Source organism: Plecotus auritus (genome assembly GCF_963455305.1).
Source record: "Plecotus auritus genome assembly, chromosome: 1".
Classification (NCBI taxonomy): domain Eukaryota; kingdom Metazoa; phylum Chordata; class Mammalia; order Chiroptera; family Vespertilionidae; genus Plecotus; species Plecotus auritus.
Genome location: NC_137770.1, coordinates 4,446,145 through 4,460,284, shown reverse-complemented (window position 1 = coordinate 4,460,284; position 14,140 = coordinate 4,446,145). Strand labels below are relative to the sequence as shown.

The following is a 14,140-nucleotide window of genomic DNA, read 5'->3' as shown; positions in this document are numbered from 1 at the left end:
TTTATTAAGGTTTATTTAGAAACTAGGGGTCCAGTGCACGAATTCATGCACCTTGAAAGGAACTGTGGGCTGCGAGGCTGCGGTGGGCACAGGGGTGGATCTTGGCCCATCCTCCGCACCCCCACCCGGCCCCTCCTACCACGGCCCCCTGTCACCTCTCTGCTGGCAGCCCCGCTCCTGCCACTGCTCCCACCGATGGCCCACTCACACCCACTGACGGCGCGGAGCTGTTGGGGCTGGCGCCAGCAGCAGATGCAAGTGGGGCCCGTGCCATCAGCAAGTGCAAGCAGCGGCTGGCGATGGGGGCCAGCAGCCGCTGCTCACACCCACTAACAGTACCAAGCGATCGGGGCCGGCACGGGCGGGACCGTGGCTTTTTGTTACCTGTTTTGTGGTACAACATACATTAAATTTCTAAAAAATAATTCACTAAGTGCCTCTAAGATTAATATGTGAAAAAACTTAATCTATCATGAAGCTATGATTTACACTTCCTATTTAGGACGGTCTCTAACTTCAGCATGTCTGTCCAGACTCTATCTCGCTCGCATGCCTTGTAGATCTTACCTGCACTGGCCAACCAGTGACGGCGTGCCTCGTCGTCGTGGGGAGTAGATTGTGCAGCCTTACTCAGTACCTCACCAAAAGCCCATTCCTGCCCCAGGGCCTGTGGACCATTTCTGTTCCCCCGGGAAGAAGCCGGACAGCCCCTGCCTCCCCTTCTTGCCCTGCTTTCCTTAAGGCCTCTGTTGATCCAGCTCCCAGTTTGGGCTAGAGCCATGGGTGGGCAAACTTTTTGACTCGAGGGCCACAATGGGTTCTTAAACTGGACCGGAGCGCCGGAGCAAAAGCATAGATGGAGTGTTTGTGTGAACTAATATAAATTCAAAGTAAAGGAGCGGAGGGGAGAGCAAGAGAACCCTCCGCTCTTTCGGCTCCGCGGGCCGGATAGAACAGCCGAACGGGCCGGATCCAGCCCGCGGGCCGTAGTTTGCCCACGGCTGGCTAGACAGTGGCAGCAGCTGGCAAGGAGATAAAGAGTGCTGACCTTGCCCTGTCCTGAACAGATACAGAGTGGAAAGAGTTGTATTTATCTGTAACTTGTTAGGAATAAAGTGACGTGAATACTACGTGTGTCTGTACGTATTAGGGACAAGTGAGCACTTCTTCACGTAGTTGGATCTGTCAGGACTCCGCGTGGCAGGTGACAGGGCCCAGTCCGCTCAGGCTTTAATGCAACAGGTCGTCTCTGAGTGCCTGCAGCTGGAAAGTTGAGGGACTGTCGGCCAGCTCCTCGTTCCGTGCTTCCTGCCCTGGGCCCCTAGTTGGGCCCGGTAGCATCAGACTTACCGTCTTCCCACACCCAGGAAGCCTGGGCGTCTCCTCTGTCCCTGTTGGTCTGACACTCAGCCTGTCGCTGGCCAGAGAGGCTGGGAACGTCTGGGGTGGAGTCAGCAACACCTGGGGCTCAGGAGCCTTCCCCCTAAAGCAGGATTCCAGTGGTTTTTTGCCCTAGGAAAAGGCTGAGTGCAGAGAGGCAAAACACAAAGCCGGATCTATTTTATGTTTTTTGTTTTGTTTTGTTTTGTGTGTTTTTTTAAATATATTTTATTGATTTTACAGAGAGAGGAAGGGAGAGAGATAGAGAGTTAGAACCATCGATGAGAGAGAAACATCAGTCAGCTGCCTCCTGCACACCACCTACTGGGGATGTGCCCGCAACCAAGGTACATGCCCTTGACCGGAATCGAACCTGAGACCTTTCAGTCCGCAGGCCGACGCTCTATCCGCTGAGCCAAACCGGTCAGGGCTATTTTATGTTTTTGTGGCATTTGTTTCCAGTATGTCTGTGACTGTGGAAGAGCCACTCTGCCAAGTCAGAGGGCAGAAGTCTCGAAAATGCAGGGACTAGCAGGTCTTATTGAGCTATTTATTATTGGGAGTCCTCATGGTGGGACTGTCAGAATTCCAGTGCTCATTTCATTGACCTTCCTTCCTGTTAGGAGAGCACTTACCACCTGCTCGAGCCATGGTTCTCTGCCGGCCCTGGGACACCTGGGGGGCATGCGGCCTTCTGTCCGGTCTCACACGGGGAAGGGCACTGCGACCTGCGCAGCAGCAGGTGTGCTCACCGCCTGCACAGAGGGAATGGGAACAGACAGGTGCCAGCTCTCCTGGCACCAGAACAGCTCCTGTACAAGTCCTCTGACGGACAGTGCGTGAGCAGGGGCTGCATCGTCCGAGGGCCAGAGAGTCGAGTTCTGGGAGGTGACGTAGCAGGTAAAGCCTGGAGAGAGGGCAGGGCCAGCTGTGGGTGCTTAGGGTGCTACCTGGGCGCCAGGTGAGGAGTGGCACTTCATCCTGAACTCTGTGCTTTTGAAAGGTTATGAGTGACCAGGTGGGTTTATGTGTTAGGCAGCTCACTGGTGGGCACATGGAGGGGGTGTGGGTGAAGGCCAGGGGACCAGGGAAGACAGGGAGGGCCCAGCCTGTGAAGGGATGGGAGCGGTGGTGGGCTGGCTGCAGCACTGTTAGGAGTTGACGCCCACGGGACAGCACAGCTGCCCTGGAAGGTGGTGGGAGGGGTAGGCGGGGGGCTCCTGGATTTCAGGCTCCGCAGGGATTCCTGCAGAAAGACACGGAAAGCGACGGCCAGAGTCCTCCCTCTGACGCTCCTCAGAGGAAAGACGCTGCCCCTCGGGTGGGCCAAGGACACACTGGCTGCCGGGGTAAGTGGGTCCCGGTTCTGTCCCGCAGCTGTGTGCCAGGTGCAGCGCAGCCAGGAAGCCACTCTGCCTCGCTCTCTGGACGCGGCTCATCTGCTCGTTAGTTCCACCTTGGAAAAGGGGGCCCCGTGACCCCTTGGGGATTTGACTTGTTTATGAAGAAGTGGATGTCCACTGGGGACGGCGGTGCTCACCTCTGGGAACAGGCGGGGAGCAGTGTGTCTGTGCTCTTCATCGGCGTGACCACTGCGGCCTGCGTGGCTCCGTACAGGAGGCTCTGGCACACCCAGCTCAGAAGACATTGTCCCTCTGGGTACAGAGCCAAACGGGGAAGATCCTTCTTTCCCTTAACGCGAATACACTTTTAAAATCACTGTTTGGGGGGAAAAGCTACAGGTTTGCTCCCAAATCCCCAGAACCAGTTTCAGAGGTGGTGTGTTTGAGGTGGTTTGGGGAGGAAGGTGTGTGCTTTAAACCACAGGCCGCTCTTCGTCACTGGTCCGTCACATGGTGGTTCTGCCTCTGCCAGAACCAAACCCCTCCCAGCCTGACAGAAGTGTCCACTTACACAGCTAGCCCCACCTCAGCTCCCACCACACCTTCCGCTGTCGGCTGAGGCATCAGAAGGTGATGGCCAGGTCAGCCTCTGGGCACCCCAAGGTGATGTTACCCCCGATCGGCAGTGCAGGAGGCAGCGTCAGGGCTGTGAGGAAAATGCACCTCCCTCGTGGCACTGACGTGTGCCCGCTGCTTCCTAGTTGGCGCTGTGGGTTTTAGGGTCCCAGGCTTCCTTACAGTTGTCCACAGGGCCCTTCCCGAGGCGCTTTTAGTCCCGCACTTCCTGTCTCGGGGTGTCCTCAGCCATCTGGACTGCCTTCGTGCTCTCACACCCTACAGAGGGCCGCGAACCCCTTTTCTCCAGGTTGCCGTCAGCATGTGGAATTTTGCAATATTTGTGCCATTTGTGTGCTTTCAAAACTTCAGTTGCCTGTTCTTCACTTTCACCCGCAAAGCCTTTCTTTCACGTGGGCACGGCTCTCGGCATGGGAGCAGTTGGAGAGGGAAGCAAAGGAAGAACGCTTGAGTGTCAAGCCATTCCATGTCCTGGAGTTCCCCGCATTATCTTGTCCTGGAAATGCGTCTGCTGTTTCCGTAAACGCCCCAAGGCTTTGTTCCAGTGCATATGCTTCCTCGGCCCCTTTCCCATTTAACTTACTTTTGCTCCTAAGTCCTGCGAACACCCCTTGGGTCTGTTTTATTGAAACTGATTTTCTCCACTTCAGGTACAAGGCATATTGTGACTGTAAATTGTTGTGGGCCGTGTTTGCAAACAGACAGGATTCGGTGAACAAAAATGTAAGGTCTGTGTTCCTCGTCTCGTAGCGCTGTTCCTGACCAGAGAACTCCAGTTGCGTCCACACACAGCATTAGCAGCGCGGCCACCCCGGATCGAGTCCGCTTCCCCAGGGGCACGGCCAGCCGCAGCACCTTCCACGGCCAGCCCCGCGAGCGGCGGACCGCCACCTATAACGGCCCGCCCGCCTCGCCCAGCCTGTCCCACGAAGCCACGCCGTTGTCACAGGCTCGAAGCCGAGGCTCCGCGAACCTTTTCAGTAAATTAACCTCAAAACTGACAAGGAGGTAAGTGCCAGGTGGAGCTGGTTGTGTGCAGCAAAGCGAGACATGTCTTCTGTGTGTGTGAAGCCAGCCTGGCTGCTGGTCCTTTGTCTTCAGCTCATGTTTTTCTGGTTTCTTTAACTAGACGTGGAAAGATTTAGAGGAGAATTCCAGGAAACGTTTCCCAGCACTTGGGAGGTCGTGGCTCCTTACTGGTCCTGCATCACACTTTTTTAAAAATAGTTTTTATTGATTTCAGAGAGTGAGGGAGAGGGAGAGAGAGAGAAACATCAGTGATGAGAGAGAATCATCGACAGCCTGTTCCTGCACACCCCACGCTGGGGATCGAGCCCGCAACCTGGGGATCGAACTGTGACCTCCTGGTTCATAGGTCAGCGCTCAACCAACCGGCCCGGCAGCATGACACTTGTCTGCGTGGATGGTCACTTCGGTGGGCAGACCCAGACCAGGGTGGGCAGGGCCGGCACTCCGCAAGCGGCCGCCAAGGACAGTTCCTCTTCTCTCACTCGGTTGTCACTGAGGAGCACTGAGTGTCTGAGGGGCCGAGCCTTGCAGCTGTGCTGTCGGTCTGGTGAGTGACAGTGAGAGCGAGGTCACTTCCTGGAACGGCGTAGCTGTGCGGGTCAGACCTCTGGGCTGTGCTCAGAGAGAACTAGCGTCTGGTCGTGTATGAAATTCCTCGTGAGTTCCGTATCATTCCGGGCCTTGGGCCGGTCTGTGGGCCCCGTGTGGAATTTTAACTTACTCCGTGAGCTAGCTGGAGAGGTTGCAGACGCCGAGACACATTGGCTGCTGCTAGAGGAAACGGGAAAGATGCCACTTCGCACCACCAGCAAACAGTCAAAGGCGCCTTTAGCCAGGACCTCACCAGGACGCCTGAGAGCCCGGCGTGTCCCTGATGCCCGGACGCTGAGCCCGCCTCACGGGGCACTCGCGTGTCCGGGTGTCCTGCAGGTTCACCTGCTTCAGACCCTCCTGTTGGTCTGTCTGCTCAGCACAGCAGGGCATCTTCTCGGGGTCCGGGAGGGTGGGCGCCTCCCCTGTGCCTCTCTCCCTCTGGCCCATTAGCTTGCTGCTCAGTGTCATGGGGCCTTTGTATTTAAACTGTAAACTAAATACCACTTTTTAAGTCTCCTTGGTTCCTCCATAGTTTTATTTTAGATCAGTCATCTAAAAGTTAGACGAGTCACTTTAAACTGTCTGCCCAGATGATCTGTCAGTTACTGAGTACCAGGTGAGGGCGGGCCTCCGACATCAGGAGCTCTGACTCGGTCAGAGCAGTCAGGTTCCGCCTGCCTCTCACTCTCTTCCGGCCCCTTTGCTGAGACGCCGTGCTCCAGGCCGGGCAGAGAGCACCAGGTCTAAAGGGTTTTGCCAGGATTGAAGTCCAGTCCAGGGAGAGTTTTTTGACCCCCCAGAATAATGCAGTGTCACCCCAGGCCTCCCTGTCCCCGCTCCCTCCTTGGGGCCTGGGCTGGAATGGAGTCTGCCTCTGAAAGGCCGGTGGTGGGAGATGGAGCGGGGTCATTCACTTGGCTGTTTCCCTCCCGGGCCCTGCTGCTGACTGTCACCTGCTGTTTGGTCTATGCGCACAGAATGGAGGTGCCGCAGTCGGGTCTGGCTAAGCGCTCGGCATACGGTCAGTGTGGTGGCCCCACACTTGGGGCTGTTGTGGGCCCATCATTACAATCCTTGAATTTATTTAATTGTCTCCTTTTTGCTTTTTTAAAAAATGCTCTTAAGCCCGGCTGGCGTGGCTCAGTGGGGTTGCAGGCTCCATCCCAGTAGTGGGTGTGCAGGAGGCAGCCGATGGATGATTCTCTCTCATCATTAATGTTTTTATCTCCCTCTTCTTCCTCTCTGAAATCAATAAAAAGATACTTTAAAAAATAAAAATCACCTTAGTACATGTGCCATCATTGATAAAAGGAGTCACTTTGGACTGTTTGCTGTGCACTGAGAGAAGCAGATGTCTGTAGAACTTCAGGGGTAGCTATACCCACTTTACACATAAACACACACACATCAGCCTCCACCGTCTGCCTGTGCAGTAGCTATCACTCAGTTGTACAGAAGACACTGGAGGTGTGGGTGAGAGAGACGGGCACATGGTTGCGATCCCACAGCCAAGAAGTCCTGAGCCTGTCGCTGCCTCCCGAAAAGGCCCCGAAGCCACGGCGCTGTGCTCCCCGAGCGAGGGGCGCTGTGAGAGAGGGCCGTTGTGGGCAGGAGGCCTTTCCCTCATTTGCTAGCTAAGTTGTTTCATGCGTCTGAATCGAGCTTGGAGGTTGAGGTTTCTTGTTTAAAAATTCTAGGGTCCATCTTGTTTTACAGTTCCACCCCCACATTTTCCAGAAAGGTCATCGTCTTCTGTTCACAAGTTTGCAGGCTGAGGTCTGGAGTCTCCTTGGCGCTCCGTCAGATGTAGTCAGTTTATTCGTAAAGACAGTCGGTCCTTCTGCTGTAGTCTACTCAGCGTCTGGTCCTCCCCGCACAGCTGCAGCAGTGCCGTTCAGGTGCCTGACAGGCTCGGGTTGGCTCTTAGAATCTGCCCAGAAGACCCGCCCTGGTGCGGTGGGCAGAGAGCGGGCACCAGGAAACTACGCTCTGGCCCAGCTCTGCCCAAATGCCCTGTAGTTTGGGTGAGCTGTGGGCCCTGCCGCCTCTGAGCCCTGTGCACTAAAGCAGTCCTAGGTCCTTGGCCAGTAACCCTGACTTTCCTCGGGTAGAAGACTCAGGAATGAAAATAAATACATTTTAAAGACCTTTTAGTCAGTTTTCAGCCCAAACTGTTGAATAATACCGCCTTTATGTGGTGCTTAATCATTTACAAAATCTTCCCAATGCATGATCTTCTCTACTTGCTGTGTGCCACTTTGATCTGATTATGAAGTGCTTGGAGGTAGTACCGACAGTACTTAGATACTTTTACATGGGTCAGTATCTCAAGCACTGCCCAAATCACCCTGGATTAGAAATACTTTTAAATGGGTCAGTATCTCAAGCACTGCCAGAATCACCCCGGATTAGAAATACTTTTAAATGGGTCAGTATCTCAAGCACTGCCCAAATCACCCAGATTAGAGAAACAAAGCACAGGGATTCAGTCAGTCAGTCCAGCGGCAAACACGCAGACGGGCCTCCTGCGCTGTCACAGCCCAGGGCTTCCGAAGGCGCTTGACAAGCCCAGGCCACTGTTGCCTGGAAGGCTGGTGGCACGTTTCTCTGGTCGGATTCTGTTCTTACAGCCCAAGCATCTTCCTGAAATACTTTCCAAGCAAAGGCACTTCCTTTAAATTGAGCGCTTTGAGTTTGTTACCGAAACATAAAAATGACTCCCCACTGTTCCACTGCCATGCAGTTTCATTTCAGCATCTGAAACTGAAAAGTCTGCTTCGTTTTAAACCCTCAGAAGTTACTTTTTCTTAAAAAGTAATTTATAACTGCTGTTAATGTTTAAACTGCCTTCCTGAAGTAAGCAATGATTCTCTTAGTGGTTAAACATTTCATAATGACATTTTTAATGTTTCTGTATAATAACGTGAAGTTTTTGTTTATAAGATATTCTGAAGAAAATTGAAAAATGTTTTCTTGCTAGTTTATTGCAAATGACTTAAGTCATTTATTTCAAACAAGATGCTGACTTTATTGTCTTAACATAGAGCCATGTGGTGAGCCTTAAGCGAAGTCATCACAACTAGTGTCAGGTCACTGCCGAGTGTTTGCTACAAGCACGGATGTTCACATGTTCCTGATTAAAAGGCCACATCCTCGATTGGCTGTGATAATTTTACTTTTCCCCACACATCACTGTGTCATTGTTCACTGGACAGAGAGGGAGCCCTGTTTTATTGTTGTTTCTTTCTCTTCATAATTGACTGAGTTTATATTTCATTTGTACAAGTCATTTTTGTTAATTTTTATTTTTGGCTTAATTTCTTTTAGAAACATGTCATTCAGGTTTATCAAAAGGTAGGATTTATATATATGTACTTTTTTTTTCAATCCTCACCCCAAAATGGTTCCTGCAATTAACATCAGGTTTGGCTTTTTAGCCCTGTTTGTTTTTTGTTTTATTTTTTTAACTAAACTTTCTGCTGAGAACTAAATACTTATTTCCTTGAAAGGAAACTGTGGGAAGAAATAGATTAACTCTTTCAGGCATTTTTAAAGGGACTGTGGCACCCACATAACAAGAGGCCTACGCATGCTCTGTGCATTTTCTTTCTTCAGTAGAATTATTTAGCATCCGAATAATTCTGTCTTCATACTAATAACACTCAGCATGCTTCTGTTTGAGGAATGAGATGTGCAGTAACATTAGTGTACATTTCATGGGCAGCCTCAAGCGGGCAGAGGTAAGTTGTGATTGCGTGTGTCCTTTTTTATTTCATAGCGGATTGGATTAGCCAAAGGCTCTGAAGTGAGAGGGAAATTAGCTCATATCCTGAGACTAGAGACAAGTGTAAGACTCACACTTTATAGCCTATTAGGTTTGGGGCGCTGCATAGCAGAAATGTTGTAATATTTTCAGAGTTGAAGAGTAAATAGTATTTTATTAAAAGCCGCTTTCCACCAACCACTGAAGAAAGCGTATCTTTTTTTCTTTAAATATTTTTATTAATTTCAAAGAGGAAGGGAGAAAGAGGGAGAGAGAGAAACATCAGTAATGAGAGAGAATCATTGATTGGCTGCCTCCTCCATGCCCCACGTGGAATTGAGCTGCATCCCAGGCATATGCCTTGACCAGAAATCTAACTGTGACCTCCTGGTTCATAGGTCAATGCTCAACCACTGAGCCACGCCCTCCATGCAAGCATGACTTGTTTTTAATTAAAGCACTGTAATGAATGCTGTTCCTACCAGGAGACTTTTTTTTTAATCCTTACTGGAGGTTGTTTATTAATATTAGAGAGAGAGGAGGGGGGAGAAAGAAACATCAATTGTGAGAGAGACACATCAGTTGGTTGCCTCCTGCGCATAACCCAACCAGTGCTGAGGATTGAGTCTACAGCTAAGGTACGTGCCCTCGGTCAGAATCAAACCCAGGACCCTCAGTCCGAGGGCTGACGCTCTGTCTACTGAGCCAGACTGGCTGGGGCGAGATGGCTGTTTTTTGATGCTGACAGTCAAGAGACCAAAAACGTTGCTCACTGCCTTGCACTGCACACCCCTGAGGCAGAAAGTCTGCCGTGGAGGCCACCCGGTGCTGTGCCTCGGCTCCCGGAGGGCTGGCTGCTGTTCCTTACTCAGTGAAACCGGGGCGCCCGAGAGGCTTGGCTAACGTGAGTCTTTACCAGAAACTGGGAAGACAGACCACTTTCTTCCTGAGGGAAATTCCACTCGGTGGTGGCTTTGAGTTGATCTTCCTAGTTCCAGATTTTTCTTGGAAAGACAGTTTTCTACTTGAATGTAGAATTCAACTGATAAACCCAGTTCCCTTTCATGGAAAGCATCGCCCTTTGGGGAGTGGTTTAAAGGCCAGCGTGCCTCCAGTCCAAGGCTCTGCTGCCAGGGCTGGGCAGGACAGCGGGAGAGGAGGCGGGCTGTCGGGGTCACCATGAGAGGCCTGAGCTCTCGGTGACTGGGTGTCTGGGTCTGCCTGGGCGTCATGTGCTGCTGTGTAAGACCTCTCTTCTCTCTCCCACTCTGCTTCTGCGTTCTGTGCGTTCAGGCTTCCGACCGAATATGAGAGGAACGGGAGATATGAGGGCTCCAGGTGAGGGAAACGACTTTTTAAATATGTTTTATGTTAAAACCGTGCCCGCGCTGATGCTCTTCCTGCTGTCCTGTGTGCTGCTTTGGTGGTCTGGGTTCTGTGGTTGGGAAGAGGCAGTGCCACTGCTGCCCCCTGGCGGTGGGCCTGGGCCAGAGCTGCGCTACACCCCAGGACCACAGGAGGGCGCCAGGGTGCCGCCGCCTGGGCCCTAACAACAGGAACTTAGGTCTGGGTTGGTGGGAACACTCCCCATACCTAGTGTAGGTCAGTCTCAGAAATGAGAGCAGTGAGTAGAAATTTCACATTAGGTTTTTGAATATATTTTTATTGATGTCAGAGAGGAAGGGAGAGGGGGAGAGAGAGAAAAACATCAATGATGAGAGAGAATCATTGACCGGCTGCCTCCTGCACGCCCTCTGCCAGGAATCAAGCCCGCAACCCGGGCATGTGCCCTTGACTGGAATCGAACCCAGGACCCTCAGTCCACAGGCTGACGCTCTATCCACTGAGCGAAACCAGCTAAGGCAAATTAGGTTTTTAGAAGAGTGATTATGTTTTCAAGTGTTTTTTTTTTTATTTTTTTAATGTATTTTTATTGATTTCAGAGAGGAAGGGAGAGGGAGAGAGAGATAGAAACATCAGTGATGAGAGAATCACCAATTGGCTGCCTCCTGCAGGCCTCATACTGGGGATCAGGCCTGCATTCTGAGCATGTGCCCTGACCAGGAATTGAACTGTGACCTCCTGGTTCATAGGTCAGCCCTTAACCACAGAGCCCTGGCAGCCGGGCAATTGTTTTGCTTTGCAGTTTGGTGTGGCTGTCATTGCTCAGATTTGGGGGCAGAGGAGACACCAGCGAGGCTCAGGACTCCGTCTCCGTCATTGGGCCCTCCTGTGCCCCTTATAGTGGTGGCCACATGCTGCTTCAGGCCCCGAGTGACCACCCATTGGCTCTCTTCCTGCTCTTTCTAAAGCACAGCTCTGTCAGGTGACTTCTCTGAAAGAAAGCCTGCAGTGGCCCCATTGCCTGGCCGACGTGTCCATGCGAGGCCCTGTAGAGCCCCAGCAGCCAGCCTCAGCTGAGGCAGCTTGTTGGGGTGAGAGCCCACTCCAGCCTGGAGCCGGCTCTAGCTGTCCTGAGCTTGTTCCCCTCCCTGATAGGAAGGAAGTCACAGGACCTGCTCCTGGTGTGTGACAACAAAGTGGGTACGCTGTGCCCAGCCCACCTGTTGGCACACTTGCTCACATCCGCCCTGGGCCTCTGCTGCCACTCCCTCTGCTCGCTCATGGAAGTGGTGGTGCGGGACTCGGGGCTCCTCAGTGTTCTCCCCGAAGCCCCTCCAGGGGTGGTTCCCCCTCCCCGGACTCCGTCCAGGAGGCGGGCCGCCTGGCTCTGGGACCCTCTGGCCACTGCCATGCCTTCCCGCTGGGACCGCTGCTCCTCGGGGCACTCCTCCTCCCTTCCCCGACCGCGTCTGAGAGCGCCTGCTCCTTTCTGTGGCCTAGTCAGAGCCCGACACAGATCTATGCACCGGAGCTTCCCGTCCGTTTTGGTGGGTGTGAACCCCACGGAATGTTCCAGCAGCAGGGAACTGTGTGCACAGTAAAACCTGTGGCCTGCCTCAGCCCTGACGACGGCTTTGCCGTAAGATTAAGTGTACTTACCATTCACACGGGGTGTGTTCAGTGCGCAGGCGTTAGGGCTCACCATGCTAATCGAGGCCTTCAGGTGACACAAAGGAGACTGAATGGCAGTTGTGTCCGTAATGACTAACAGTAAGGTGGTAGGAGGCCTGTTCTTGGGGTCGCAGAGACCCCTGGCTGAGCCCCACTGTGACATCTATGGATGCGGGGACTTCGGCTTGAACTTTGAGAGTTTATAGTTTGCATTCAAACAGGTCACTTTGCTGGGAAAGAAATAAGCCTTAACACTTTTTTTTTATTGCACTAGCAAGATAATGTCATGTAAGAATTTTTTTTAAACTGAAACTAGATGTTTAAATTAAAGTAGAAGGAAAAATATGGAGGTGGGTGGAGGGGATTGAGAGAGTGCCCTCCCCCCTCCGCTCCCACACAGCTATGTGCTCAGCCTGTGTGGCTGGTGGCAGGGAAAGCAGGTAGAACTCTGAGTCGCCATTATCCCCAGTCACAGTGCTGGCGGGGTCTGTGAGTGAGCAGGAGCGTCACAGGAGCCGAGCAGGGAACTGTGAGGGGCTGGGGCTCCTTGCCACCTGCGCTCGGCCTGGGGCAGACCTGGGCTCTTGGACATGTGGGCAGCTCTCTCTCTCTCTACGTTGCCTGATTTAACTATTTCCTTAATTCTAGTAAGTACATGACTTAATGTTGTTAGTAAGTACATGACTTAATGTTGTTAGTAAGTACATGACTGGTGAGGTTTTACAGCCAGGTGGGTTTTCTGCATGTGAGGCCTGTGATTTTAGGGGGAAGCAAATGGATGAGTATTTCTTAGAAAAGAAACAGATAACCTCGTGTGAGCCTGTGCAGGAAACGGGCCGGCTCCCCGCTGTGCTGGAGAGCTGGCCGCGCGCTGGCTAGAGTAGAGAGGGCCGGCTGTCCTTGCAAATAAAAATAAACCTGCCGCTGTGCGTTTCAGTCGCAACGTATCTGCCGAGCAAAGGGATGAAAACAAAGAAGCCAAACCTCGCTCGCTGCGCTTCACCTGGAGCATGAAGACTACCAGTTCCATGGACCCCGGCGACATGATGCGCGAGATCCGCAAAGTGCTGGACGCCAACAACTGCGACTACGAGCAGAGGGAGCGCTTCCTCCTCTTCTGTGTCCACGGCGACGGGCACGCCGAGAGCCTGGTGCAGTGGGAGATGGAGGTGTGCAAGCTCCCGAGACTGTCTCTGAACGGGGTGCGGTTCAAGCGGATATCGGGGACGTCCATCGCTTTCAAAAACATTGCTTCCAAGATTGCCAACGAGCTGAAGCTGTAGCCTGGGGAGGCCGGTGTAGTCAAGCAGCGGCCTGGCGTCCCGGGCGCTGGTGGGAACGCATAGGGTAACATTAGGCAATAACGTCTGCATCTTCTCAATCACGGCATCAGACTGTAAGGACGAGAGCACGCCTGGGAGCGAGCGCTGGCCTCTTTTCTACGAATGCACTACATTAAAGCTGTGTGACACGTGTGCCCTCTGTCTTATTTCCATTGCCCTCAAGGTCACGTGTGACCGCCATCTCCACGTGCCTCCTGTGGGGGTGCGAGTGGGCCGCGCGTGCGGGCTGGTGCCTGGAGAAGCAGCTCCTGCTGGCCCCGCTCCAGCCGCTCTGGGGGGTCATTGGTGCTACAACTGTTCCACTTGCCAAGGAGGGAAAGTACTGAGCTACTAAGAATTAACCTGAAGCCTAGCTGGTAATTAGTACAGGTTTACAGTTCATGCCTGTGGTTTTGTGTTTGTTGTTTGTGTGTTTTTTAGTGCAAAAGGTTTAAATTTCTAGTTGTGAACTTTGCTTGTGTGTTTTTCTAAGTAGATTCACGAGATAATTAAAAATTCACTTTTTCTCAGTAAAACCTCGCATTGTCTCCTACTGCTGTATTGAAGACTCAGTGTAAGGCAGTGGCTAAGTCTGTTTTGGCCTTCACCAGCAAGTCGAACAAAAGCAATGGGAAAGTGTGGGAGGCCTTTGTCCTTAGAAGGATCCTGAAGGCGGTGAAGGGAGAAGACGGCCCTCTGGTGACCTGAGGAGCAAGGGAGTCGGGCCCCCGCCCCCACCTCAGGAGCCGGCACTCCCGTGAGCAGCAGCGCGGGTCTGACGGTCCCAGGTGTCCTCTGCGAAGTATGTCACTTCCCTCTCACTTTTCATGGTTCGTTCCATGAATTCGACCGACAGCCTTTTCCCGGCGCCTCGCTGGTCCTGTGAGGTGGTGACTCGGCAGCCAGTCTGCCGCTCTGCGCTCAGGGAGGTTGTCCCGGTGGTGGGAGTGCTGTTCGGGTGCTGGGTGCGCTGTTGGTCACAGGGGAAGCCTGGACACCAGGTCACAGACACACATCTGCCACAGCCGGCCTCCGTCCCAGTGTGTGAGGGACACAGC

General features: G+C 52.8%; 1 protein-coding gene across 7 annotated transcripts in view; it reads left to right on the top strand.

Annotated features, from left to right (window-relative positions):
* MARK3 (microtubule affinity regulating kinase 3) overlaps positions 1-13,622 on the top strand; it is a 94,089-nt gene extending 80,467 nt beyond the window's left edge. For 3 of the 7 annotated variants that reach the window (XM_080645094.1, XM_080645098.1, XM_080645100.1), the window contains 4 exons: positions 4,110-4,367; positions 8,310-8,336; positions 10,039-10,083; positions 12,698-13,615. In XM_080645094.1, the coding sequence (XP_080501220.1) occupies positions 4,110-4,367; positions 8,310-8,336; positions 10,039-10,083; positions 12,698-13,043 (676 nt within the window). In that variant the 3' untranslated portion in view covers positions 13,044-13,615. Of the gene's footprint in view, positions 1-4,109; positions 4,368-8,309; positions 8,337-10,038; positions 10,084-12,697 lie in introns of all 7 variants that reach the window. The other 4 variants (XM_080645099.1, XM_080645095.1, XM_080645096.1 and 1 more) reach the window with 3 other exon arrangements.
* The last annotated feature ends 518 nt before the right edge of the window (positions 13,623-14,140 follow it).